The following is a 25,750-nucleotide window of genomic DNA, read 5'->3' as shown; positions in this document are numbered from 1 at the left end:
TTCAAGTAAGTAATGCGGGGTAGTAAGTTATAAATGAATAGGACATAATGGGACAGAGGACACTTGCCTTCACCAAACTGCTGATCAGGGACTTCCTCTGCAACTTCCTCGGAAAACACAGACTGCTCGTTGTCTACGTAAAGTAATCATTCACACTATGCACTTGGGAAAATAACAAACAAAAGCAACATACCAAACATATGCAGCAGAGAGATCACAAGTTCATAGTAGAAAAGGGATAGGCACTCTGGTGTTCCCTAGGTCTGGGGTAGAGGACTATACAAAGTGATTCATTATCCACTAATCAGGTTTAAGTCAGTGGTGGGGTTAAATCATTACATGGTTTTAAGTTCCTAAACTTAGGTGTTTAAGTCCATAAACTTAAGTACTCCAACTTTTATTAAAGTCTACCAATTTCTAATTATCTCAAATAGGGTTCCAATTACCTTAATCCTATCCTAATGATTAACCATTAATTGGTACATGGAAACAGCAGGGAAACATGGTTTAAATAGATAGACAAAAACATAATGAGCATTTTGCAATTTGAAGCACCTAATTTGGAGTTCATATGACAAAGTTATGAATTTTACAAGTTTGGGGATTAAAAATATACCCTAAATACCTATTTTGAATTAAATAAAAGGTCCAGGGACCTAACTGCGAGAAACCAGGGACGGCGGGTTCAAATTCCAGAAAACCGGGGGTCTCTTTAAGAAAATGCGCAGGCGAAGGGGTATCGGGCTCCTACGGCCGTCGGATCTCAAGCGAACGGCCAGGATTAGATCCTGCGGGCGGGCGCGCGAGCGCGCGGCGGACTGGGCGACTGACAGGCAGGACCGGGCGGGCAGAGCGCGCGCGGGCGGGCTGATAGGCGGGGCCGGCGGGCAGGGCGAGCGCGCGGGCGGGCTGACAGGCGGGGCCGGCGGGCAGGGCGAGCGCGCGGGCGGGCTGACAGGCGGGGCCCAACTGGCAGGGAGACGGAGTGAGGGGGAAGTGGGCCTAGGCCGCTGTATCTCCGGCGGACGGCCAGGATTAGGTCCGGGCGAGTTGAATCAGGGCCGCCCGATCTGGGATGAACGGCGGGGATCGGGTGGGCGGCCTGGGTCTTTCCTACGGCTAACTGGGGCGGCGGCGCTCGTCCCCGCGGCGGAGGGCTCACCGGAGACGAGGGGCGCGGGCGTTTGGCGGGCCTCTGGGGCGACCTGAGTGGCCGGGAAGGTTGGGGAGGGCATGGGGAGTCCTCTGGTGGGGTCTGGGTCGGGGCAGAGGCACCGGAGGGGGGCGGTTCACGGCGGAGCGGCTCGGCGGCGGGATTACTCTACTCCGGCGAGGAATTACACGCGGCAGAGAGCAAAACAAAGGGCGATAGGGGCGGGAGAGGTCCCTTACCTCAAGACGGGCTCCGGGGACTCCTCGGCGGCGGCAATGGCGCGACGGTGGTCCGAGGCGATGGTGGGGGACCTCCGCGGCTGCACGGGGAACGGCGGGTGAGCGCGGGCAGAGAGAAATAGGGAGGGGGAGAGGGAATTGGGGCGCGTCCCGGGTTGCGGACGTCGGGGCGGAGCTCACCGGGGCAAAGGGCGCGGCGGAGCTCCAACGGCGACGGGGAACCGAGCTCGGGACGGCGGGGGTTATGGCGGCGGCGCTCTGCGTGCGCGCAGCGAGGGGGAAAGAGGGTCTACTGGAGCGCAAATGGGGGAGGGGGCGAGGGCGAGTGGGGCTCGGGGCTCAAGTGGCCAGGGGCGGGTCAGTTGCGAGCTCCACGCGCGACGTGGGTGCGGGGAAGGCGGGCGCAGCTCGGCGGCGGTTACGCGGGGACGACGGGGCTGACAGCCCGGGCCCACGAGCAGAGAGAGAGGGGAGAGCGGAGGCGGGCGCGCGAGAGGCGGCTGCGCTGACGGGCGGGCCCGCCAGGGCAGAGAGAGCGGGGGGGAGCGCGCGCGCGAGATTGGGCCGGCTGGGCCGAAAGGCCGAGGGGGGCGGGGGAGTGGGCTTCTTTCCTTTTCTTTTTATTCTGAAATTGTTTTCTCTTTTTCTTTTTATTTTCTCTATTTGATTCAAATCCATATGAGCCACAAATTCAAATCAAACTTTCCAAGGATTATGCACCAAGCAAAAGTGAAATCTAGGGTTCATCATGATGCAACAATTCATACTCCCTTAGGGTTTAACATAATAAACTATAATTACAAATAAAGTAAGCACTTTTCTCCTATAGAAATGAGAAAGAAAAGAATGAGGAAGGATGAGAAAAGGGAAGTAACACCTGAATTTGTGAATATGAGCAAAGAAATTTTATACCCCCAAATTCAGGGTGTTACAAACCTATCCCCCTTAAAAGAATCTCGCCCCGAGATTCAAGGTTGGTCAGCAAAGAGTTCAGGGTATTTGGCCTTCAGATCATCTTCTCGTTCCCAGGTTGCTTCTTCTTCGGAGTGGTGACCCCATCTGACTTTGCACATTCTGATTGTATTCCTCCGGGTGACTCTGTCTACAAACCCCAGAATCTGCGTTGGCTTCTCTACGTATGTCAGATCCTCCTGGACTTCCAAACCCTCCACTGGCAACTGTTCTTCTGGTACTCACAGACACTTCTTCAATTGCGACACATGGAACACATTGTGCACTGCTGACAAGCTCTCTGGTAGGTCGAGCTGGTAGGCCACTTCTCCACGCTTGGCTTGAATCTGATATGGTCCGACGTACCGGGGTGCTAACTTGCCTTTAACTCCGAACCTTCTGACTCCCCTGATAGGTGACACCTTCAGATAGACGTAGTCTCCCACTTCAAAACTCAGTTCTCTTCTCCTTCTGTCAGCATAGCTTCGCTGTCTTGACTGGGCTGTCTTCAGGTTCTCCCGAACCATTTTGATATTCTCTTCGGCTTCAAGCAAGGTGTCAGGGCCAAACACCTGTCTCTCTCCAGGCTGGTCCCAATGCAACGGAGTCCTGCAACTCCGCCCATAGAGTGCCTGAAACGGTGACATCTTCAAGCTAGCTTGATAACTATTGTTGTAGGAGAATTCTGCATAAGGTAACCTTTTGTCCCATCCTGACTTGTCTTGCAACGCACAGGCTCTCAACATATCTTCTAGGATCTGGTTAGTTCTTTCAGTCTGGCCGTCTGTCTGCGGGTGATAAGCTGAGCTGAAGTTCAAATGTGTGCCCAAAGCTTCTTGTAGCTGCTGCCAAAAATGAGAGGTGAACTGCGTTCCTCGATCTGACACTATCTTCTTCGGCACACCATGAAGGCAGACTATCCGTGACATGTATAACTCAGCTAACGTTGCTCCGGTGTATGTTGTCTTCACAGGTATGAAATGGGCCACCTTTGTTAAGCGGTCCACGACCACCCAGATGGAATCATAGCCGGCCCGGGTACGAGGTAGGCCAACTATAAAATCCATCCCGATCTCATCCCACTTCCACTGAGGAATCCGCAATGGCTGCAACAATCCGGCAGGCCTCTGATGCTCTGCTTTGGTTCTCTGACAGCTATCGCAGATGGCGACATATTCTGCGATCTCTCTTTTCATGCCATACCACCAAAACCTTCTTTTTAAGTCCTGGTACATCTTCTCACTTCCAGGGTGTATGGAGTAGGCTGTCTCATGAGCTTCCTTGAGGATCAGTTCCCGAATAGGTTTGAGGTCGGGGACACACAATTGGTCCTTGAACCATATTACTCCCTCTTCATCCTCTCGAAAGTCTTTGCCTCTTCCTTCTAAGATCAGCTGCCGGATCTTGTTGATGTTTTCATCATCCTTTTGCCCTTCTTTGATCTCCCGCTCTAGGGTGGGCTCTAATTCCACTGTTACTCCTTGCGTACTGTTCAGGAAACCGAGGCTCAGTCTGTCGAATTCTTTGGCTAACTCATACGACATTGGGTACGTGGCCAACATATTGACTTGACTCTTCCTGCTCAGAGCATCTGCAACGACATTGGCTTTGCCTGGATGGTAATGTATCTCCAACTCATAGTCTTTGATCAATTCCAACCATCTTCGCTGCCTCATGTTTAACTCTGACTGGGTGAATATGTACTTCAGACTTTTATGATCTGTGTAGATGTCGCACTTCTGCCCATACAGGTAATGTCTCCAGGTCTTTAAGGCATGAACCACTGCTGCCAACTCCAGGTCATGTGTGGGATAATTTTTCTCATGGATCTTCAGCTGTCGAGACGAGTATGCTACAACTCTTCCTTCTTGCATCAGCACACATCCCAATCCGGTGTACGAAGCGTCGCAATACACTGAGAATGACTTGTGAACATCAGGCAGGACTAACACAGGAGCTGTAGTCAATCTATTCTTCAGTTCTTCAAATGCTTCCTGACACTTTTGGGTCCACTTAAACTCAACTTTCTTCGCTAGTAACGCTGTCATTGGCCTAGCAATCTTTGAGAAGCCTTCAATGAAACGCCTATAATATCCAGCCATTCCAATGAAGCTCTTGATCCCACGAACATCCTTCGGTGCTTTCCAGTTTAGGATATCTGCTACTTTCTTTGGATCCACTGCTAACCCATCTTGATTTATGATGTGACCCAGAAATAAGACTTCACGAATCCAGAACTCGCATTTGCCCAGCTTGGCATACAACTGATGCTCTCGAAGTCTTTGCAATACCATCTTCAAATGCTCCACATGATCTTCCTCACTTTGAGAGTATATGAGAATGTCATCGATGAACACTACCACAAACTTGTCTAGATAGTCCATGAACACACTGTTCATCAGATACATGAAGAAGGCTGGCGCATTTGTCAAACCAAAGGACATAACTGTGAACTCATATAACCCATACTTGGTGATGAATGCTGTCTTCGGTATGTCCGAGGGTCGGATTCTGAGTTGATGGTAACCCGATCTCAGATCTATCTTCGAGAATACGCTGGCACCTCTGAGCTGGTCGAACAAATCCTCTATCCTTGGCAGGGGGTACTTGTTCTTGACAGTGACTTCATTCAAGGCTCTGTAGTCTATGCACATCCTTTTGGTACCATCTTTCTTCTCTACAAACAACACTGGAGCGGCCCAAGGCGAGGTGCTGGGCCTGATGTAACCCTTCTCTAACATCTCATCTATCTGCTTCTTGAGTTCCACCAATTCTGGTCCAGACACTCGATAGGCTCTTTTGGAGATGGGGGCGGTACTAGGGATAAGCTCTATGGCAAATTCAACCTTTCTCTCGGGTGGCATGCCCGTTAACTCTTCGGGAAACACATCCGGAAAGTCCGACACAACCTCGATAGCCTCAAGCGTGTTGGGCTCCTTACTATCAACTGAAATCTGGTGACAGACTCCCTCTTCTGACTTAGGCATCCTTAGCTCGGCCACTACCTCTTCTCCTGACGGGGACTTCAATGTTACGGTCCTCTTGTCACAACTAACATTTGCTTCATACTTCATTAACCAGTTCATCCCTAGAATAACATCTATCCCAGGGGTGTCTATTACTATTAAGTCACTAGGGAATCCTATCCCCCTTATTTCCACCATTATATTTGAACATATTTTATCTGTTTGCACCTTGCCACCAACCGAATTAATCCTCATGGGCGGCATCATTGCCTCTACTGAGATGTTATGCAATTCTACCCAGGTTGCAGTGACAAATGAATGAGTTGCACCAGTATCAAGTAGCACTTTTGCGGGATGAGATTCGACTGAGAACATACCTACTGCCACATCTGGTGCGTCCTGGATTGCTTCGGCCTCCAAGTGGTTCACCTTTCCACGGTTGTACGCTTGGTTACGATTGCCTGCTACCGGCTGCAGTACACCTTGCCTTGTTGGAGCATTGGGGTTGGCCTGCTGCTGAGCCATCTTCTTTGGGCACTGCATCGCCCAGTGGCCTTGATCTCCACAGTGGAAACATCCTCTGCCTCCTCCTTGTGCTGGGGCTGCTTGGTTGCTCTGATTCGCTGCTGGGGCAGGAAGGCGAGGTGCCTGGTTGTTCTGCTTCTGATACTGATTACCTCCCTGCTGGCTGTGCTGACGATACTGCTGTTGCTGCTGTGGGTACTGCCTCTGAAACTGCTGCTGATGCGGACGCTGATTCTGATTCTGATATCCCTGAGGGTGGCCAGGTCTGCCTTGCTGAGATGAACTGCCTGAGAAACGTGGACGGCTGATGCCTCCGGACTGGGGTCCACTCATCTTGCGCTTCCGATCCTCCATATCCTTACGCTTCTTCTCAGTCATCACTGCCCTATCGATCAGGTGCTGGAAGGTGGGGAAGGTGTGATTCATCAGCTGGTAATGCAGGGGATCCACCAAACCTCTCATGAACCTGTACTGCCTCTTGGCATCAGTGTTGACATCCTCAGGTGCGTAACGAGACAGCTGCAGAAACTTGTCTCTGTACTCACTAACAGACAGGGGTCCCTGCTTCAGAGCCAGAAACTCCTCCTTCTTCACGATCATCAGTCCCTCTCGCACATGGTACCGACGGAAACTCTCACTGAATTCTTCCCAAGTGATGGCTTCAGGGTCAGCATGGGTGGCGAGGTAGGACTCCCACCAGGACTGGGCTGCTCCCCTCAGCTGGCGGGGACCATACAGAACCTTCTCCCTGTCGTCACATTGGGCGGTGCGCAGCTCCCTTTCCACTGCGCGCAGCCAGTCTTCTGCATCCATGGGGTCAGCAGAATGGGCGAAGGTAGGAGGGTGCCCTCTCATGAACTCACCACGCTTATCTCGTGGCATCTGGGGCATCTGCACTTGCAATTGGGGTTGAGGTTGCTGTTGAGCCTGCTGCATGGCTGCCAGAGTCTGCCCAATGGCCTGCACTGCCTGGGTCTGCATCAAGAACATCTGCTCCACTGACATCGGGGGTGGTGGGGGAGGCTGCCTCTGTTGTTCCTCCTGCTGGTCATGCTGCTCTTGCTAAGCACGCCTGTTGCATCGGTGCCTGTTGTCAGACATCTGTGGAAGACATTCATACATCAGCATTGGTCTTACAATCTTTCAGCATAAGAAAAGAGAATACAGAATTCTTCATGACACTGAGTGAACAAAGAGCCTCACTGATCCTCATTCATGATTCAACACAGCTTCTCAGATAAGAAAGGAAAGTAAGAGTAAATGGTTTCCCAACTAAACAACTGACTTCATTAATATTACTAGCTAAGCCAAACTGCAGGGGAAACCCGCAGGTTGGCAACAGTCATTACAAAGATTCAAATCCAGTACAAGTTCATCATAGCAAGCATGAAAGCAACTGATAAGCGAACTAAACTAAATGGAAGCAACTGATAAGCAAACTAAACTGACTACCTAAGCCTGAGACATCTGACTTAAGAATTATTACAAACTCCGACGCTAACGATCTAAGGATCCAGATCTATCCTGGTCTTACAGACAGGGGAACCATAAGTGTGGTGACCACGTGGCGGTGAGCGGTATGGGTGCTGAGTCCCAACAGGTGCGGGGGAACCACCCTCCTGGTGATGGCGCTCTGCCAACTCAGCACGCAACTCCGCAATCTCCGTTCGAGCCCTGCTTAGCTCGTCCAGAGAGTGATCTAGCTCAGTGTTAAGCACTACGACTAGGTTGACTGTGCTGCTCAACCTAGGGTTAGCCTCACCAACAGGTGAGACAACCACACTCTCTGTGCTGCCAGTAGGGCGGCGGGGGTAGTACCGAAGGTTAAGACCGTCGGCCACGCCACCGAACAAAGAACAGTACTGGGAGAGTGCACGTCGTGCTGCATCCTGCATAGCCGCCTCTGCGGTGTCCCTCTCGGAGATGGAATAGTGCTCCGAAACGGCCTCCGCACCCCGGAGGTCATCCTCCGGACGGCGAACTAGGCAGGTAGCCTCCCAGCGGTCCGGGTACCTCCCGCGACTGTGCTCGTAGACTACACAACGATACTCGATCGACCAGGTGTGCTGGTCGAAAGCCTGACGCGAGCAAGGTGTCGAGTGCGTCGTGGAAGTGACAACCGCGAGCGGCGTCACGGGTGATGGGTCGGGCGACCCATCCTTCCGCCTCCTGCGGCTCAGAAGACTCCGTGCTGTGGTCTGAGTCATCGTCGTCGGGGTCTCCTCCAGGATCTCCTCCAGTAGCTCCTCCAACAGCCGGGACGTCCCGCGGTGGTGCAGGGGGCGCCTCCAGCTGGGCAACAGAGGAACGGGGCCTCACGGACTCCACCTCTCGCTGGGGTGGGGAGGAAGAGCCCTACTGCTCTCTGTGCTGACGCCGGCGTTCCTGCTCCTCACGCAGGCGGTGGTGCAGTCTCTCCAGGTGACTCGACTGACCGGACACGGTGCGGTGCAGAGGACGCTCCGCAAGTCGAGACGGCAGGAAAGGAATCACCGACTTACGTGCTGTGTGTCTAAGACGAGCCATCTACAAAAGACACCGTAAGCACAAGAGTAAGAGCAGAACTAATATGACAAGTGAATAAACCAAAGATAGAATAAGATAAAAATTTTAACAAGGTATAGTATAGATAGATAGTAAAACATAGGGTTGGTCGAGGTGACCGACTTTTTGAAGTAACATCAGATGTCAAGGTGAGGGGGAGGGTCATTAGTCCTTAGTACGACCAGTGCTACTCTAGGTCAGCGGTCCTACAGTCAGCACGACTTTGATACCACTTATGTCACACCCGGTTTTGGAAGGCAAACCGAATGCGAACTATGTACGTGCCAGGATCAGAACTCACGTACACAGCGATTACATAAATGAACATCATCACACAATGCTCGAATAATAACATAAAGGGTACTTATTACATCATAGAGTCATAGACATCCACATAGTCATTGTCTTAACAGATAGATCAAAGTGCTAGCGAAACGCAGTAAAGATAAAGCCTCCACAGGCAGCTGACTGGGGGTTGCCGCCAACCCACACCTAGAATTCGTCATAGTCTTGGAACTCCTGGAAGTCTCCTTCCACGGCTTCACCTTCTCCTGAGCAGTGGTTACAGTGCGGGCAACCTGGTGTTTTGTGGTAAAGCAAGGATGAGTACACATCAACGTACTCAGCAAATGTCCCGTTTGGCTGAAGTGGACTAGCTTTATGTGGGGTTAGGCTCAAGCAGTTGCTTTTAGTTGGTCAAGTATTTATCATTAGTAGAAGCCAGATTTTAACATTAACCAACCCGTAAACCATTTCCTCATCGATGAACAACATCATCATGGTCGAACCAAAACCATAACATAATCCTTGTATCTCGAACCATCTGTATCTCTAATCAAAGAGGATCCCAAGGCCGCTCATAACCGTGAGCACGGCTGATATATCAGTTTCACTACCCTCTGCAGAGGTTGCACACTTTACCCATGAGTCATGATTCCCTTTCTACCCGGGGAGAGCTAATCCCCATTGACCACTACCTAGGTGGTCCGGCAGGGCATCACTACGTAGCTTTTACAAAGACTCCCTAGAGATCATAGCTGCCCGTTAGGTTTCTCCAGTTTGATAAACACAGTACCCCTCCCCGCAGGAGAGTGACTAACAAAGAGCAAAACGAAAGAACCTCGGCACTCAGCCTCGGCAGAGCAAGCACTGTGCCTGGACCCCATTGACGGCACGACGGCTAAGCAACTACACCTCTAGTTCATCCAATTAATCAGCTAAGGGCATCCCATTTCACCCTCATGGTTGCACTGTTATCCCGGGTGGTCTCTCAACGAACAAGTCCTTACGGAGAGGTACTCAGGAAACAGCCTGAGCCCCCTAGAGTATCACAAGATCATCAACATCATCAGGATAACAGTATCATAAATAGTCACATCATGTTCATTGATTAAGTTAAGGCAATAGCAGAATGCTAACCATAACAGCCCATAAGGTCATCAAGGATAAAGTAAAGAGTACAGCTAGTCAATCCTTAGGTTTCAAGTAAGTAATGCGGGGTAGTAAGTTATAAATGAATAGGACATAATGGGACAGAGGACACTTGCCTTCACCAAACTGCTGATCAGGGACTTCCTCTGCAACTTCCTCGGAAAACACAGACTGCTCGTTGTCTACGTAAAGTAATCATTCACACTATGCACTTGGGAAAATAACAAACAAAAGCAACATACCAAACATATGCAGCAGAGAGATCACAAGTTCATAGTAGAAAAGGGATAGGCACTCTGGTGTTCCCTAGGTCTGGGGTAGAGGACTATACAAAGTGATTCATTATCCACTAATCAGGTTTAAGTCAGTGGTGGGGTTAAATCATTACATGGTTTTAAGTTCCTAAACTTAGGTGTTTAAGTCCATAAACTTAAGTACTCCAACTTTTATTAAAGTCTACCAATTTCTAATTATCTCAAATAGGGTTCCAATTACCTTAATCCTATCCTAATGATTAACCATTAATTGGTACATGGAAACAGCAGGGAAACATGGTTTAAATAGATAGACAAAAACATAATGAGCATTTTGCAATTTGAAGCACCTAATTTGGAGTTCATATGACAAAGTTATGAATTTTACAAGTTTGGGGATTAAAAATATACCCTAAATACCTATTTTGAATTAAATAAAAGGTCCAGGGACCTAACTGCGAGAAACCAGGGACGGCGGGTTCAAATTCCAGAAAACCGGGGGTCTCTTTAAGAAAATGCGCAGGCGAAGGGGTATCGGGCTCCTACGGCCGTCGGATCTCAAGCGAACGGCCAGGATTAGATCCTGCGGGCGGGCGCGCGAGCGCGCGGCGGACTGGGCGACTGACAGGCGGGACCGGGCGGGCAGAGCGCGCGCGGGCGGGCTGACAGGCGGGGCCGGCGGGCAGGGCGAGCGCGCGGGCGGGCTGACAGGCGGGGCCCAACTGGCAGGGAGACGGAGTGAGGGGGAAGTGGGCCTGGGCCGCTGTATCTCCGGCGGACGGCCAGGATTAGGTCCGGGCGAGTTGAATCAGGGCCGCCCGATCTGGGATGAACGGCGGGGATCGGGTGGGCGGCCTGGGTCTTTCCTACGGCTAACTGGGGCGGCGGCGCTCGTCCCCGCGGCGGAGGGCTCGCCGGAGACGAGGGGCGCGGGCGTTTGGCGGGCCTCTGGGGCGACCTGAGTGGCCGGGAAGGTTGGGGAGGGCATGGGGAGTCCTCTGGTGGGGTCTGGGTCGGGGCAGAGGCACCGGAGGGGGGCGGTTCACGGCGGAGCGGCTCGGCGGCGGGATTACTCTACTCCGGCGAGGAATTACACGCGGCAGAGAGCAAAACAAAGGGCGATAGGGGCGGGAGAGGTCCCTTACCTCAAGACGGGCTCCGGGGACTCCTCGGCGGCGGCAATGGCGCGACGGTGGTCCGAGGCGACGGTGGGGGACCTCCGCGGCTGCACGGGGAACGGCGGGTGAGCGCGGGCAGAGAGAAATAGGGAGGGGGAGAGGGAATTGGGGCGCGTCCCGGGTTGCGGACGTCGGGGCGGAGCTCACCGGGGCAAAGGGCGCGGCGGAGCTCCAACGGCGACGGGGAACCGAGCTCGGGACGGCGGGGGTTATGGCGGCGGCGCTCTGCGTGCGCGCAGCGAGGGGGAAAGAGGGTCTACTGGAGCGCAAATGGGGGAGGGGGCGAGGGCGAGTGGGGCTCGGGGCTCAAGTGGCCAGGGGCGGGTCAGTTGCGAGCTCCACACGCGACGTGGGCGCGGGGAAGGCGGGCGCAGCTCGGCGGCGGTTACGCGGGGACGACGGGGCTGACAGCCCGGGCCCGCGAGCAGAGAGAGAGGGGAGAGCGGAGGCGGGCGCACGAGAGGCGGCTGCGCTGACGGGCGGGCCCGCCAGGGCAGAGAGAGCGGGGGGGGGGGGGGGGGGAGCGCGCGCGCGAGATTGGGCCGGCTGGGCCGAAAGGCCGAGGGGGGCGGGGGAGTGGGCTTCTTTCCTTTTCTTTTTATTCTGGAATTGTTTTCTCTTTTTCTTTTTATTTTCTCTATTTGATTCAAATCCATATGAGCCACAAATTCAAATCAAACTTTCCAAGGATTATGCACCAAGCAAAAGTGAAATCTAGGGTTCATCATGATGCAACAATTCATACTCCCTTAGGGTTTAACATAATAAACTATAATTACAAATAAAGTAAGCACTTTTCTCCTATAGAAATGAGAAAGAAAAGAATGAGGAAGGATGAGAAAAGGGAAGTAACACCTGAATTTGTGAATATGAGCAAAGAAATTTTATACCCCCAAATTCAGGGTGTTACATGCTCGTTGCCGAGGAGACCCGGGGCCGCAGGCGCCGTGTTGCGCGTGCGCCCGGTGTGGACCGAGGCTTCCCGCATGAATCAGGAAGTCGCGGCATGATGTTCCGAGGGGTACCCCTGCCTTCGAGAGGCGGAGCTCTCGGCCCGTCGGACCGCGGCGTCCTCCAGGAGATTCTTGAGCTCTCCCTGGATTCGCCGTCCCTCGGTGGTTGATGGCTCCGGCATTGCGCGGAGGAGCATTGCCGCTGCAGCCAGGTTCTGGCCGACTCCACTGGAAGTGGGCGGCGGCCTCATCCTGACATCGTCGGCGATGCGGTGCTGGAAGCCTCGGGGTAGATGATGCATTTCTCCGGCCGGGGGTTGGCCCGCCCATTCCTGCCCGACGTCCCGGCGGATCGGCTCAAGTGCTCCTGCTCCCTCGTCGAGCCTGGCCGGCACCCCGCGGATTTGCTCGAGCTATGGGTCATGACCCCCCGCCTGAACGAGGACCACTGCTAGCTCCCGTAGGATGTCAACGCGAGGCACAGGCCTAGGGAGATCACCGTTCTCCGGCATACCAAGATGGTTGCCTTCGGAGGGACCCCCTAGATCGACGTGGAAACATTCGCAACTCGGGCCGCAGTCCTCGTCGCCGAGGCTGCGGCTACCGTCGGAACAGTCGGAAAGGCAGTAGTCGCATGCGGTCATGAAGTCCCGCATGGCACTGGGGTTACCAAGTCCGGAGAAATCCCAACAGGAGTCGGGCACGTCGTCTTCCTCGGACCCAGAGGGCCCGTAGGTCGAGACGTCCGTCAGCCAGTCCCAAGGTGATCGCATACGAAACCCCAGAGGGTTTGGACTCGCCTCTACGAAGGCGCCCGCCAAAGCGAAGTCGCTTGGCGGGTCGAGGCTGAATCCGAAAGACGTGAGATGGGAATCGGTCGGTACCTCTTGGTCGACGAGCGGTGATGAAGTCACGTCGGGGACTGACTGCACCGTCGTCTCAGGTACGAGGGTGACGCCCAGCAAGCCTTTTGCGAGCGTGCTGGCGTCGTCCGTTTGCTTGGAATTGGCGCATTGAGGGGAGACGGCGCTCGTCTTCGTCTCAAACGCGAGGTCGATACCCGGTGCACCCCCCGTTGGGGTGCTGGCGCTGTCGACTCGCTCGACAGCCGACGAGGCGCTGCCTCCTGCTTGGCCTTGGTTGCCCCGCCTCCTCCTCCATCGGCGGGGGAGAGGACGGGGTGAGCTTGAATGTTGTTCTTCCACCACGCGGGGAAGACGTCGTCGATTCCGCTGCCGGCGGGCGGGCTGTCGGCCGCCATTGTCGCTGTCGCACGGCGGTGGAAGGAGTATCATGTCGTAGCTGCCGTCGAGGGACATGAATTCAAGACTCCCGAAGCGGAGCACCGTCCCGGGCCGGAGAGGTTGCTGGAGACTGCCCATCTAGAGCTTGACGGGAAGCTGTTCGTCAACACGCAGCAGGCCCCTACCTGGCGCGCCAACTGTCGGCGTTTCGAGACCGGGGGGTCCCTAGGCCGACGAGTGAAATGTCGCTGCGTGACCCAGCCCAGATGGGTCGGCGCGAGGCCGAGCGCGAAGGGGGGAGAAAGGTGGCCGAAGATGGGCGTGAGAGAGGTGGAAATCCCGCGGACTTCGTGTTCGTCCCGCGCCCAGGTCGGGTGCGCTTGCAATAGGGGGTTACAAGCGTCCACGCGGGAGAGGGAGCGAGCGGCCTCACGCGAGCGCCTGTCTCGTCCTCGTCCCCGCGCGGCCAACCCTCTGTAAGAGGGCCCTGGTCCTTCCTTTTATAGGCGTAAGGAGAGGATCCAGGTGTACAATGGGGTGTAGCAGAGTGCTAACGTGTCTAGCGGAGGAGAGCTAGCGCCCTAAGTACATGCCATCGTGGCAGCCGGAGAGGTTTTGGCACCCGGTTTGTGTGGTGTCGTGGCCGTCGGAGGAGCGCCGGAGCCTGGTGGAGGGACAGTTGTCGGGGCTGTCGAGTCCTTGCTGACGTCCCCTTGCTTCCGTAAGGGGGCTGAGAGCCGCCGTCGTCAGGGAGCGTGCGGGGCGCCATCATTGCCTATGTGGTGGAGCAAGCCAGATGAGACGCCGGTCTTGTTCCCCGTAGCCTGAGTCAGCTTGGGGTAGGGTGATGATGGAGCCTCCTGTCGACGTGGTCGGTCCGCGCCCTAGGTTGGGCGATGTGGAGGCTCCTCCGAAGTCGAGGTCGAGTCTGTCTTCCGTGGCCGTGGTCGAGTCCGAGCCCCTGGGTCGGGCGAGGCGGAGACCGTCGGCTGAGGCCAGGGCTGAGTCCGAGCCCTGGGGTCGGGCGAAGCGGAGTTCGTCGTCTTCCGGGGCTGAGCCCTAGTCCGAGCCCTGGGTCGGGCGAAGCGGAGTTCGCCGTCTTCCGGGGATTAGCCCGAGTCCGAGCCCTGGGTCGGGCGGAGCGGAGTTCGCCGTCTTCCGGGGCTTAGCCCGAGTCCGAGCCCTGGGTCGGGCGGAGCGGAGTTTCCTATGGTGCCTGAGGCCGGGCCTGACTGCCTGTCAGCCTCACTCTGTCAAGTGGCACTGCAGTCGGTGCAGCGCAGGCGGCGCTGTCTTTCTGTCAGGTCGGTTAGTGGAGCGGCGAAGTGACGGCGGTCACTTCGGCTCTATCGACTGAAGGGCGCGCGTCAGGATAAAGGTGTCAGGCCACCTTTGCATTAAATGCTCCTGCTATTTGGTCGGTCGGCGCGGCGATTTAGTCAGGGTTGCTTCTTGGCGAAGACAGGGCCTCGGGCGAGCCGGAAATATGTTCGTCGCTAGAGGGGGGCCTCGGGCGAGACGGAGATCCTCCGGGGTCGGCTGCCCTTGTCCGAGGCTAGGCTCGGACGAGGCGTGATCGAGTCCCTCGAATGGACCGATCCCTGACGTAATCGCACCCATCAGGCCTTTGCAGCTTTATGCTGATGGGGGTTACCAGCTGAGAATTAGGAGACTTGAGGGTACCCCTAATTATGGTCCCCGACAATATGGGAGTAGCTAATTCAATACTATATACAGCAAAAGGCGTATGCTTGCATTCTGATTAGTAAACGCATCCAATCATATGTAATGCAGGGTAAGAAAGAATGTTTTGTTTCTTGCCTCTTCATTTGCTACGACCTGATCCGGCCGGATGTCGCTCTTGAGCTTGCATGGATGAACAACATGGTGGACTTTGCCTTCCCGTACCTGTTACAGGTACGTAGTAATTTTTGTCCATGTTCGCGCCGACGTCTATTTACATACAGTTTACCATAGTAACATCCCTACTATGTGCGCAGTTCATTCGTGAATACACTAGCAAGGTGGATGATTTAGTGAAGGACAAGATCGAGTCGCAGAAGGAAGAAAGAGCTAAGGAGAAGGAGGAGAAAGACCTTGTGGCTCAGTAGGTAAACCTAAAACCGCGCTCGCGTGTGTTTTGTTTTCGTGCTGAGGCATTGACATGACAAGTTGCATTCTTATGCGATGTGCAGAACATGTATGCACAGCTGCTTCCTCTCGCTTTGCCGGCGCCGCCAATGCCTGGCATGGGTGGCCCTCCACCTCCGATGGGTGGAATGGGCATGCCTCCCATGGCCGGGATGGGTATGCCGTCGATGGGCCCTGATCTGATGCCAGCATTCGGAATGGGAGGCTACTGAATTGTGGTTTTACAGGGAGCTTAGATGATGATGTGAATTGTTCCATTGCAAGCATAAGTGGAACCTCATTGGAGCTGTAGATGGTTTACAGGTTGGGAAATCAATATTCTTTATTGTACCAGGAAACTTTTTTTGGGTGAGTCAGTGAAATCAGTCTGACCCATAGTTTGAGAAGCGCAACCTGTGATATGTTTTACGATGGGATCGGAAATAGGATGATTAGGTTGTTTCAACATGAGCTATTGAAAGCTGGTACCATGTGTATGTATAGTGGTGTGATAAAATCTTTTGCGTGTCGGCACAGTGAAGATAGACAAATGTATGTTTCCTTGTTAGACCTGTTAATCAATATATTAGCCCGACTTGTAGTTCAAATGCCCTACATTATTTTCTTCTAGCTTCTCCAACTTGGAGTTCAATCAGTCATATTATATTTACTAAATTCAATGGCTATGTTCTATGAGCATAGAGTCTAGACATGTATCTTTGTAGACATGGCTAAGCGGTCACGCAAGGCGTGGCTGGGCTCTTTCGCTCCGATACTGCACCGCCAGGCTTGGCCGTGACCCGTGAAGGTGCATAAAAAAGGGTGATGGCCCTCGTGTGCGAGCAACATACATCTAGCGCACCGCGTTGCGTTTTGTATTATACTGTGGTGCTGGTTGTGCATGTTTTCCGTCTTTGTGTATAAATAAAATTAGGTTTTAGATTATATCAAATAGGCCTATTAGTTCAGTTGGTTAGAGCGTTGTGCTAATAACGTGAAGGTCGCAGGATCGAGACCTGCATGAGCCAATTTCCTTTTTATTTCCCTCTTTTTAAAATCATTTTGAAGTTTCTCCTTTTTTTCCCTATCTTTTCGAATCCTTTTTTTATTTTTCTCGTTCTAAATCATGTTTCCTACTTTCAAGTTTTTTATACAGAAAGTGCAACTTGGCCAATCACATAACATTCTTCCCTGGGACAACTCTGACAAATTCGATTGAATGTGTTGTTTTGGTTTCTTTTACTCTCACACTGTACATAACAAACGCACTCTGTAGTTTTTTATAAAAAAATTCTATAAAAAACTTACTTATTCCCTCCTTAATAATTCTCAAGTTACAAGAATGTCTGCTTAAACATGAAAAATGGTTGATGCTGCAGCTCATACAAGAACAAGACGGGCAGTAGATGGGGATGGAGACTGTCTGCCTAGCCAAATGCTTCATCACTCCCATATAGATATGGTGGAGACTGGAGTGGAGAGGAGCGAAGTACGCCATGGAACACATAGTCAACATACAAGATCCCCAATGCAAAGCCGAGTTTCTGGCTGTCATTCAAACGCAGACAGTGGACCATCAAAGTATAAAGAACTCAGTTCTTTCTTTCTTTTGTATACGAACTCATATCTTTCACATCCGGTTTTGACCTTATTTTTTATTAATAAATCCGGTTTTTTGAGGTTTGCCATTGAGATGTTTACAAGGAGCTTTGTTACCACTAAGGCTCTGTTTGGTTTCATCTTACAAATTAGGAGGATGAGAAGTTAAATTGTATGTCTGTCTTCCCCCCGTCATGATCAAGCTGTTTTAGGATGTAGCAGTAATTCATCTGGACAAGAGGAGAAAATCGTGTTAAACTAAACATCAGCTTTAACAGAAAGAAAAGAAGAAAAAAAGCAACGAAGAATGCAAAGGGGGTAAAACCTCTACGCGGAACAGTCTGGTCGGCACAACTATGCCCCATCCTGCACAACTTCTGAATGTCTGCAGGAATTCAGTGGCAGGGAACTTCCGCAGATCACACTCCGTTAATCTACCAAGATTTCCAGCACAGACAAAAGCATGACCATGGATTCCCAGCTCCCTGAGTGGCTTCAGAGGCAGATCAAATGACAGGTCGGCGAAGGCTGTCACCGCTACTTCACCTCCAAGACCATTTAGCTTAGAGGAAGGGGAAGTGCCATTGCCAGGAGTGTTGGGGTCATGTGTTCTGGACTCTGTTGCTGCCCGTAGCCCTCTTGTTTTGAAGCCTAATAGTGAAGATGGTCCACCCAAGTGGCACACAAGAGGCATATTACCACCCAAGTTAAATCTTTCTACAAGTGGTGAGACAGATCCTGCAGATCCCCTTTCCAATGGATGGATGACTCCCGCAGCCACTCCGGCGTTGAGAGCACCATTCAGCACACCCAGAGGCAAAGCCATTCGAAGATCAAATTCCTGATATACAATCAAGAAAATAGTAATTACCTTTCAGTTCAAATCAGTTGAAAGGTGTATTATGTAAACCCAGTTTTCAAGCAGTGCAAAGGATGGAGCACAAAAGAAAATTGAGATATACCTGCCTAAGAAAACGTGAATATTTGCTCTCTGGTGCAAGCCCTCCAACTTGAGAAGTCGACATAAAAGCATATCCGCGTGCAGGTCTTATGCTTGAGTCCCTTCGGTCAACCTTGTACGCGTACTTAATAGAGGACAAAAGGTTATGTCCTAATTCCTCTTGTGCAGAATTGGATGGCATGCGTGTTGGATCAGTTAATTTTCTCCATGCCAAATTGTAAGTAATGTTGTGGTTCATGGTGGAGAGCAAGTCGACAGAAACGCCCATCAGGTGTTCTTTGAGTGAGGACTTTAACCAGTCGTCAGACACAAACGATATTCTAGCCATCAGGGGAGTTGGTATTGCTCCGATCCTAGGCATTTGGACTCCGACACTTAGTTCTGTTGTCTTATCTAATTCAAGAGCGCCTGATGCATCCCAGGTCTCAGAGTATCCAAATAGGTTCTTCAACTTTACTGAACCTTCAAGTGAGCATGATCTACTCTGCAAAAGGTTCACATGAAGAAAATTGGTGAGACTTGAGAAAGTGAATTTAGGAACAAGCTGAAGTCATGCATATGATATAGTGCCACTAATCACCATTTATCGTAATAAACCTGAGCAGGGATAAACCATATGCACAAATCCAAAGTTAAACACCTTTAAGTGATGGAGATACCCTTGAGTGATTTTCATCCAAGCTATACAGCAGAGTGTGTATGGTTTTGGAACAGGAAAATATGACAGGACATGGAAAAAAGTCTTGCAATGATACTGCAATGCTGAACCAGAAAAGGCAGGAAATTAATCGATTTTACTCCAGAACCAGAGCAGTAGCAATCAGGAACCAAAAAACCACAAATCCGTTCCATAGTGCACCTGAAAATAGCACAATTAACTCGCAATTATAATGTAAGAACTACATATTCTATCATTTCCCCTAAACAAACCACATTATGCAAATAGATACAACTCAATGCTTCATGCAAACATACAACAAAGACTTATCAATATCTCTACAAAGAAATAGATTAGTGTACGATTGTCGATATATTGTTTGTTTTCATGTAATTGTTGTGCACTCGCGTTTTATTACTAATTTGTGAGTCGTCGCAACGTACAGACACCTAACTATCATATATATAGGTCTGCATGATATTGATGGTTGCAATGTAGTGATGAAACATGTAGATTAAAATAACAAAGTTTATATGTATAGCCAAGATCACCAATGGATTAAAAAATATTTTCTCATAAAAATATAACACATTTATATATAAGTTATCATGATAGTTATATGTTTCCGAGGCACTAACCTAGTAATAATTGACGAAAACAACACGTGTCTATCATCTTGGGCTTAGTTCGGCCTTATTTGGGCAGCCCAGCTCCAGATGGGCCCAAAACGAAGGCCGACAACCGTTCCGCACACGCACCGACGCACGTGAGGCGAGAAGCCGAGAATCAAGGAATCCCAAATTCCCAATTCCCAAACCCCTAGTAGACCCACGTCTCCGGTCCCCCTCTCCTCGCGCCCGCCATGGCAGCCTGCGGCGGCGCCGGCTGCGGGCCGCAGTGCTCCTCGTCCTCCTCCGCGGGCGGCCAGGAGGATGCTCTGGTGGAGAGCATGGGACGCCTTTCGACCGCCTCCGCCGCCGCCGCGTGCGGCAAGTGCGACGGCGGCGGCGCGGCCGTCGCGGTGGCCGGCGGCGTCGGCATGTGCGCCGGCTGCTTCCGGGCTCACCTCTTCGGCAAGTTCAAGCTCTCCGTCACGAGCAACGCCATGGTGCGCCCCACAGACGCCGTCCTCCTCGCCTTCTCCGGCGGTCCCGCCTCCAGGTTCCCCCACTTCTCCCTGTTCCTTCCCCCAGTTCTCTCTACCGGGTAATTTGCGAAAAACCGTGCACGGTGACGAGAGATCAATACACAGCACCTCGCAAAAAAGAAAATGATCATCAATGCACATGCCCATCATATATATACTAGTAACTGCTGCGCGCACCTGCGCGCTGCCGCCATGGTGCTAAATTCACATTTTATCATTTGTATTAGGATATGTATAAGTATAAAAGTTTAATTTTTGAATAAATTTTAGTCTCTATATTCAGAGTTCATGTTCGTCTTGGAGTCTGGACAACATACAGTGGCTTGATTATAGAATAGTGTTTTACCAGAGGAAATATCAAATTGGAAAATGTATTATATAGTTGGTGGTTTATAGAAAGAGATCCGAACAAAATTGTGTACATTGAGGCACCGTTTGGTTTGGGGTGACTAAAGTTTAGTGACCGAAGTTTAGTTACTTTTAGTCCCTAAAGAAGTAAACATGGTGACTAAAATGGGGTGACTTACTTCTTTAGTCGCCAAGGGGGTGACTAAAAGGGACTAAAGTAGGATTTTTATCTTATTTGCCCTCTCCACTAACTTCCTGCAGCAAACATTCACTAATTAATAGGGGTAATACAGTCATTATTCACAACAATTAATGCTCTTTAGTCCGGTTTAGTCACCGGAACCAAACGGGTTGCTTTAGCGACTAAACTTTAGTCTAGTGACTAAAGGAACCAAACAGGGCCTGAAAAAAACACAAAGAACCAAACTGCATTAGCAATGCTGTGGAACCAACAATTTTACTACTATCCTTTCGAGTAGAGATTAAACTTGGCTTACTTGCCCTTGCGAATTGCTTGGTATGCACATTGATTTTGAAAACATTCAAGATCTAAGCCACCACGAATATCAATGACATAGTAAGTTTAAGGCTGTGACAAAAGAACATTTGAAAAATTAACTATTACTCCCTCCGTTTCGTTTTAGTTGTCGCTGGATAGTGCAAAATTGAACTATCCAGCGACAACTAAAAAGAAACGGAGGGAGTACTCTATTACCATGTACTGCAACATGATTTCGTCCATAGGCATTTCAACAAACACATGGTGTGTATACTATGAGATAAGCCAAAAACAAAACAGATATGGGGAAGACTGATAGAGAGAGATTACTGTGCACCTCTATCGTCACAACAGCAGTTTAAAACAGATAGAAAATATAATCAAGTTTTCTGTCATAATCAAATAGAACAATGGAAGTCAATATTCAAGTGAGTAGTCTCCCATCAGCTTGGCTTAAGCCCAGCAAGCGTACGATTAGCGACGCAGTGAACTCACATGCTCAGCAAGGTTGTGGCTGTCAGTGGCCTGAACCCGTCTGACCCGCACGTCACATAAGCCAGCTTCCCGTCGTCGGCATCGCCGCCCGTGAGCTTCTCCTTCACTATTCTCCTTCGCTATCTTTCCCCTTTTCACCGCCTTCCCCTGTGTCCACGGATCAGAACCAAGCACTAGCGAGGCATAGCGAGGTCCGAAGGAGCGCCTGGAGATGCAGAAAATACATGCGATGTAGAGGGCGATGCGACGGCCCTGGCACGACGCGAGCAGAGGAGAAAGTCAACCGACCCGGGCGAGAACACGAGGGTGATGCTCTCTTGGTAGGCGGAGGCGGGTGCCATGCGGGACTAGAAGCTGGAGGTGGAGCGGGGCGAGGCTTTGCTGTTTATGTCGTGGCGTAGCTGGTGCAAGCGCACAACGAAGTCACGCGGGCATGACGCACGGCTAGATGGCGGTGTGCACCGACGACGCAGAGCGGCGTCTGAGGCGGGGTGAGGACGGGAGAAGGAAGGAACTCCTACCGGAGTGCGTCGTGACATCACTGCTCGGAGGCAAAGGAACGACAGCAGAGGGGCCCAGAAGGAAGGGGGAGTACATCGCGAGCAAAGGTGCATTTTTTTTGGGGGGGACGAGGGAGGTGGGGAGCTCCTGCCCGCGTTCATTTGACGCAGCGAGGGGTGGGAGACCAATCACCCGGTGTCCCTAGGGAAGATGGCTTTGTCTAGAAGGCTCTAACGCTGTAACCAGACGCCGACTCCTTCGACGTCAGATGAAGATCGTGTGGCTGGCAAGGCAAGTGGTGACGTGGACAAACGTGATGCAGGCTTTGCTCCCGCGTTTAATATATAGAAATAGCGCTGTGTTCGAGCTATGTCACAATTTAGTAGTGGGTGGCAGGATAGTCAGTTAAGCCGTCGCTTCACTTGATGAATGGTTTTGTTACGATCCAGTAACAAGTGTTGCCGCACAACACAAACATAGGGTGGCTCTGCAGTTCATACACGAGATGCAGTCCAAGGCGATCCAGAGCTGGGAGGCGAGCAACTCCCAGGCCCTGCCGGTCTTCAGCCTCGGCGTCGCGTTCGTCGACGAGAGGAGCGTCATCTCAGCGAGTCTTCCGGGGCACGAAATCCAAGCTGCGATAGAAGATATCAGGTCCGTCGTGTCGGGTCTGTCACCGGGGGATAAGCGAGTGCACATCGCCTCTCTCGAGGAGGTGTTCTCGTCCGGGTCAGACGACAAGGCGGCCAGGCTGAAGGAGGTGGTCGGCGTGATCAGTGACGAGACGGGCAGGGACGACTTTGTTAGGCGCCTGCGCATGCTTTCACTGCAGAAGGTGCTTCCCTTTTGGTGCATGTCTATGTTTCACATGTTTTTTTATCTTTGTAAGTCGAACTCGAACTCACTATTTCATGCCTGATGTTTTGCTCAGGTTGCACTGGAGAACAGATACACCAAGATCATGCTGGGAACGTGTGCTTCCGGAATAGCATGCCATGTGCTATCTGCAACCGTGAAGGTATATATCTGACCCGGTGATGTTTGATTCTTCTTGAGAATAATATGAGCGAGCGTTGAGAGCATAACAGAATTACTAATTTTTCCAGGGGCAAGGCTACGCTTTACCAGCTGATGTCCAGTATGTTGATACGCGATGGGAAGTACCCGTGGTTCTTCCACTTCATGATTGCCTGGCCCAAGAGCTTAACTTGCTCTGTGAAATTGATAGGTAAGGTAAAAGCTCACCTATTAGCCTAGTTGTCTGTTGTCCTTGCAGTGGGTTTTTATTATAATGGTTTCTCTGTTCAGTTTGAAGACACAGCAACTTCTCGATAGGCCTTGCAGTGGCATCAATGGCTTAGTTTCATCCTTTGTTTCACGGCTAAGGGTAGGGCCTCTTGTTCTTGGCATGCCACTTTCTTGGTGACTTAAAATTTTAGCTATTCTGTATGTGAGCTCAAGCTGTGTTCTTGTTTGATGACTACAACACTACGTGTATGAATATCTTGTGGAGCTGGAGCAACACAAGACATAGTTTTGAATATTTTCTCATTTCTATTTACAGGAAGAGAACTCTTCTCGAGAGCATACCATTTTAAGAACTGCTCAAAAGCTTAAGCCATTCTCGTTTAACAAGTTCTCAGCAAACGGCTACCATGATTTCCTGCCATCGCGGCTTCGTCCCAAGTTTCAGAACATTGATGCCAACGAGTGTACTTTCTCTGAGATTCTTTGCCTAATATGTGGAAGCCCGTTCAGTGAATCAGAGCTCCTGAATTTGGAAAACACAAAGCTCAAGGCTCAGAAGAAAATTGATCTTTATACTGCCCATTGTTGTCAAAGTTGCCATTTCCAGATTCTCCCAGCAGCTACAGATATGTATGGACATTTCTTTTCGCTACTACCGAAGTTTTGGACTGAGAAAGTGGACGCTGCATCTGCCAGCCATAGCTCACTAAGGTGAGTCTGATGTATCTTTGTTTACGGGCTGCCTCATTGTCTGGTATTTTTAGTGCATGTTATCAGTGGTTTACTAAGGCAAACATGATGGGTGTATTTCTGTATGTTGGGCACTCTATTCATTTACTAATATCATGTTCTGTCCATTCTTTCAAGTGCACTGATATGGTGAAGTGTTTATTTCAGAGATCAGATAGCGGACTACCTGCTGGATGAAGATGATGGAAACTGACTTTATTCTCTGGTTTCGTGACATAATTTCATGGAGTCAAATGTTTAACTCACATGGAATTCCCGAATGCCTGTCTGTACTGACATGTTTTGTTTGTTGTACTATAAGACATCGCATTCTAATTGGGCCTCACACAGGCATATGCCAAACTTATGGATAACAGTGTTTCTTCTTTTTTTGTTTCTGACAAAACCAGTATCACTAGCATGACACTGCTACTGGTATTCTTCAACTCATCTGGGATCTGTATAGTGGTGAGGCAAACCATCACTAGCCAGCAAGTTTCCACTGATTTTACAGAGACAGCACGGGTTGGAGAGCTGAACGTTTCCCACTTAAAATGTGATTTCATATGAACTGGTCTCATCTCCTGTGCTGTGCGAGCTATTCTGCCAGCAAACATTGTAACAAGATGAATTTATCCGGTGGTTTGGACAATTCGTTTTCTCTACAAATTCTGTACGAACTGTGGTTACACTCAGTTACCCTGTTGTATTCGACTCGAAGATACTTTGGGGATGTTGTGCAGACAAGCGCTGCATCTTTCAGCCTGTTCGTTGTTTTTAATTCGTATCGGCTCCTACTGTTTCTATAGTGTATTTATCTCTATGATTACAGTTGCAGCAGTCTAAACAGTCCGATTTAATCTGAAGCGGACATCCTTGCTCCTTGTAGCGCTGAAGGGATGCACAACCTATTATTGCCAATGCAAAATGGCAAAGCATGTGCACATGACACATCACATACAGATGTACAATACCCAAGCAGTTGCAGGAAATAAAACGGTAGTGTCACTGCAGATAAGTGGTCCCTTGCATTTTTTTTGCTTTCTGCAACTATCTTGTCAACTTTCTTTTTAATTACATTATCATGCAACTTTATATTCCATCCCTATGAGTACAGTAAGTCATTTTATACTATGCTCTCCATTTTAGTGCATTGTACCAGGCTACCACGTTAGGCTTTGTTCGGTTATTCCTATCACATGTGGATTGGAAGAGATTGAAAAAAAATATAAAAGATTTTGACTCCTTGTTTGATTATTCTAGTTTCATGTGGATTGTAGTTTATTGGAATGTATTGAGATGAATTTTGATTTGCTATGGATTTAAACCGACTCAATATCATCCAATCCACATGAATTAAGGGTAAAACGAACAAGCCTTTATTTAGGATTTAAACCTACTCAATTTTATCCAATCCATATGGATTAAGAGCAAAACGAACAATCCATTACAGCTGTATCGGAGTGGAACCTCTCTTGTGAAATGCATCGCATGCGTGCTTGCAGCCATGTGCACTTGTCAGTGTTGCTGAGCCCATACTCTGGTCAAACATTGGGAACCTGTATCATATAAGTAATTAATTGGGTTAAAGCTTGTAAAGGTTAGACCTTTTGGTTAGCCACTTTAATCTGATTGGGTTGGCATAAAGCCTGACCAGTGATATTAGCCAACGTGCAAGGGCTTATCCAGCTTTTCCATCAACGATGGCAACACAAATGCATACAAAGACACCCCCCTCCCAAGGACCTACAGGGCCTTTTCATTTTTTTTTACAGTTGGAACAAGACTTGTAGAACCGACTACCCGGCCAGTTGATAGCTGATGTTGATGGATTCTGGCCGAGCTTGACAGTATTTTCAAATGTTCATCGCTGTTCAATCATTAGAGCATGAGAATAAACAATGCGGATATCGATTAAGGGTCCAGTAAAATGGTCCATAAATCTCTGAGGGAATGCTTTGGCCTCCTTACTGCCGCTCAAGGAACTCGTCCTTCAA

At 50.4% G+C, this 25,750-nt stretch overlaps 2 protein-coding genes and 1 pseudogene across 3 annotated transcripts; 2 read left to right on the top strand and 1 right to left on the bottom strand.

The window, feature by feature from the left end:
- LOC103650440 (clathrin heavy chain 1-like) overlaps window positions 1–15,801 on the top strand; it is a 41,156-nt pseudogene extending 25,355 nt beyond the window's left edge.
- Window positions 15,802–17,129: 1,328 nt separating this feature from the next.
- LOC103650438 (uncharacterized) lies at window positions 17,130–18,571 on the bottom strand. Its single transcript, XM_020550868.3, has 3 exons — window positions 18,130–18,571; window positions 17,493–18,008; window positions 17,130–17,397 (listed from the first exon to the last, which is right to left on the bottom strand). The coding sequence occupies exons 1-3, from the start codon at window positions 18,487–18,489 to the stop codon at window positions 17,317–17,319; spliced, it is 957 nt and encodes a 318-aa protein (XP_020406457.2). The 5' UTR covers window positions 18,490–18,571; the 3' UTR covers window positions 17,130–17,316.
- Window positions 18,572–19,557: 986 nt separating this feature from the next.
- LOC100279201 (Cytoplasmic tRNA 2-thiolation protein 2) lies at window positions 19,558–24,534 on the top strand. Of its 2 annotated transcripts, none has more exons than XM_020549663.2 (7): window positions 19,558–19,947; window positions 22,257–22,611; window positions 22,708–22,794; window positions 22,883–23,004; window positions 23,085–23,163; window positions 23,341–23,735; window positions 23,929–24,534. In XM_020549663.2, exons 1-7 carry the CDS (start codon window positions 19,649–19,651, stop codon window positions 23,930–23,932), a joined length of 1,341 nt encoding a protein of 446 aa, XP_020405252.1. In that variant the 5' UTR covers window positions 19,558–19,648; the 3' UTR covers window positions 23,933–24,534.
- The last annotated feature ends 1,216 nt before the right edge of the window (window positions 24,535–25,750 follow it).

Source organism: Zea mays, chromosome 3, assembly GCF_902167145.1.
Source record: "Zea mays cultivar B73 chromosome 3, Zm-B73-REFERENCE-NAM-5.0, whole genome shotgun sequence".
NCBI lineage: Eukaryota > Viridiplantae > Streptophyta > Magnoliopsida > Poales > Poaceae > Zea > Zea mays.
Note: the sequence above shows the minus strand (reverse complement) of the source record. Positions and strands in the feature narration are given on the sequence as shown.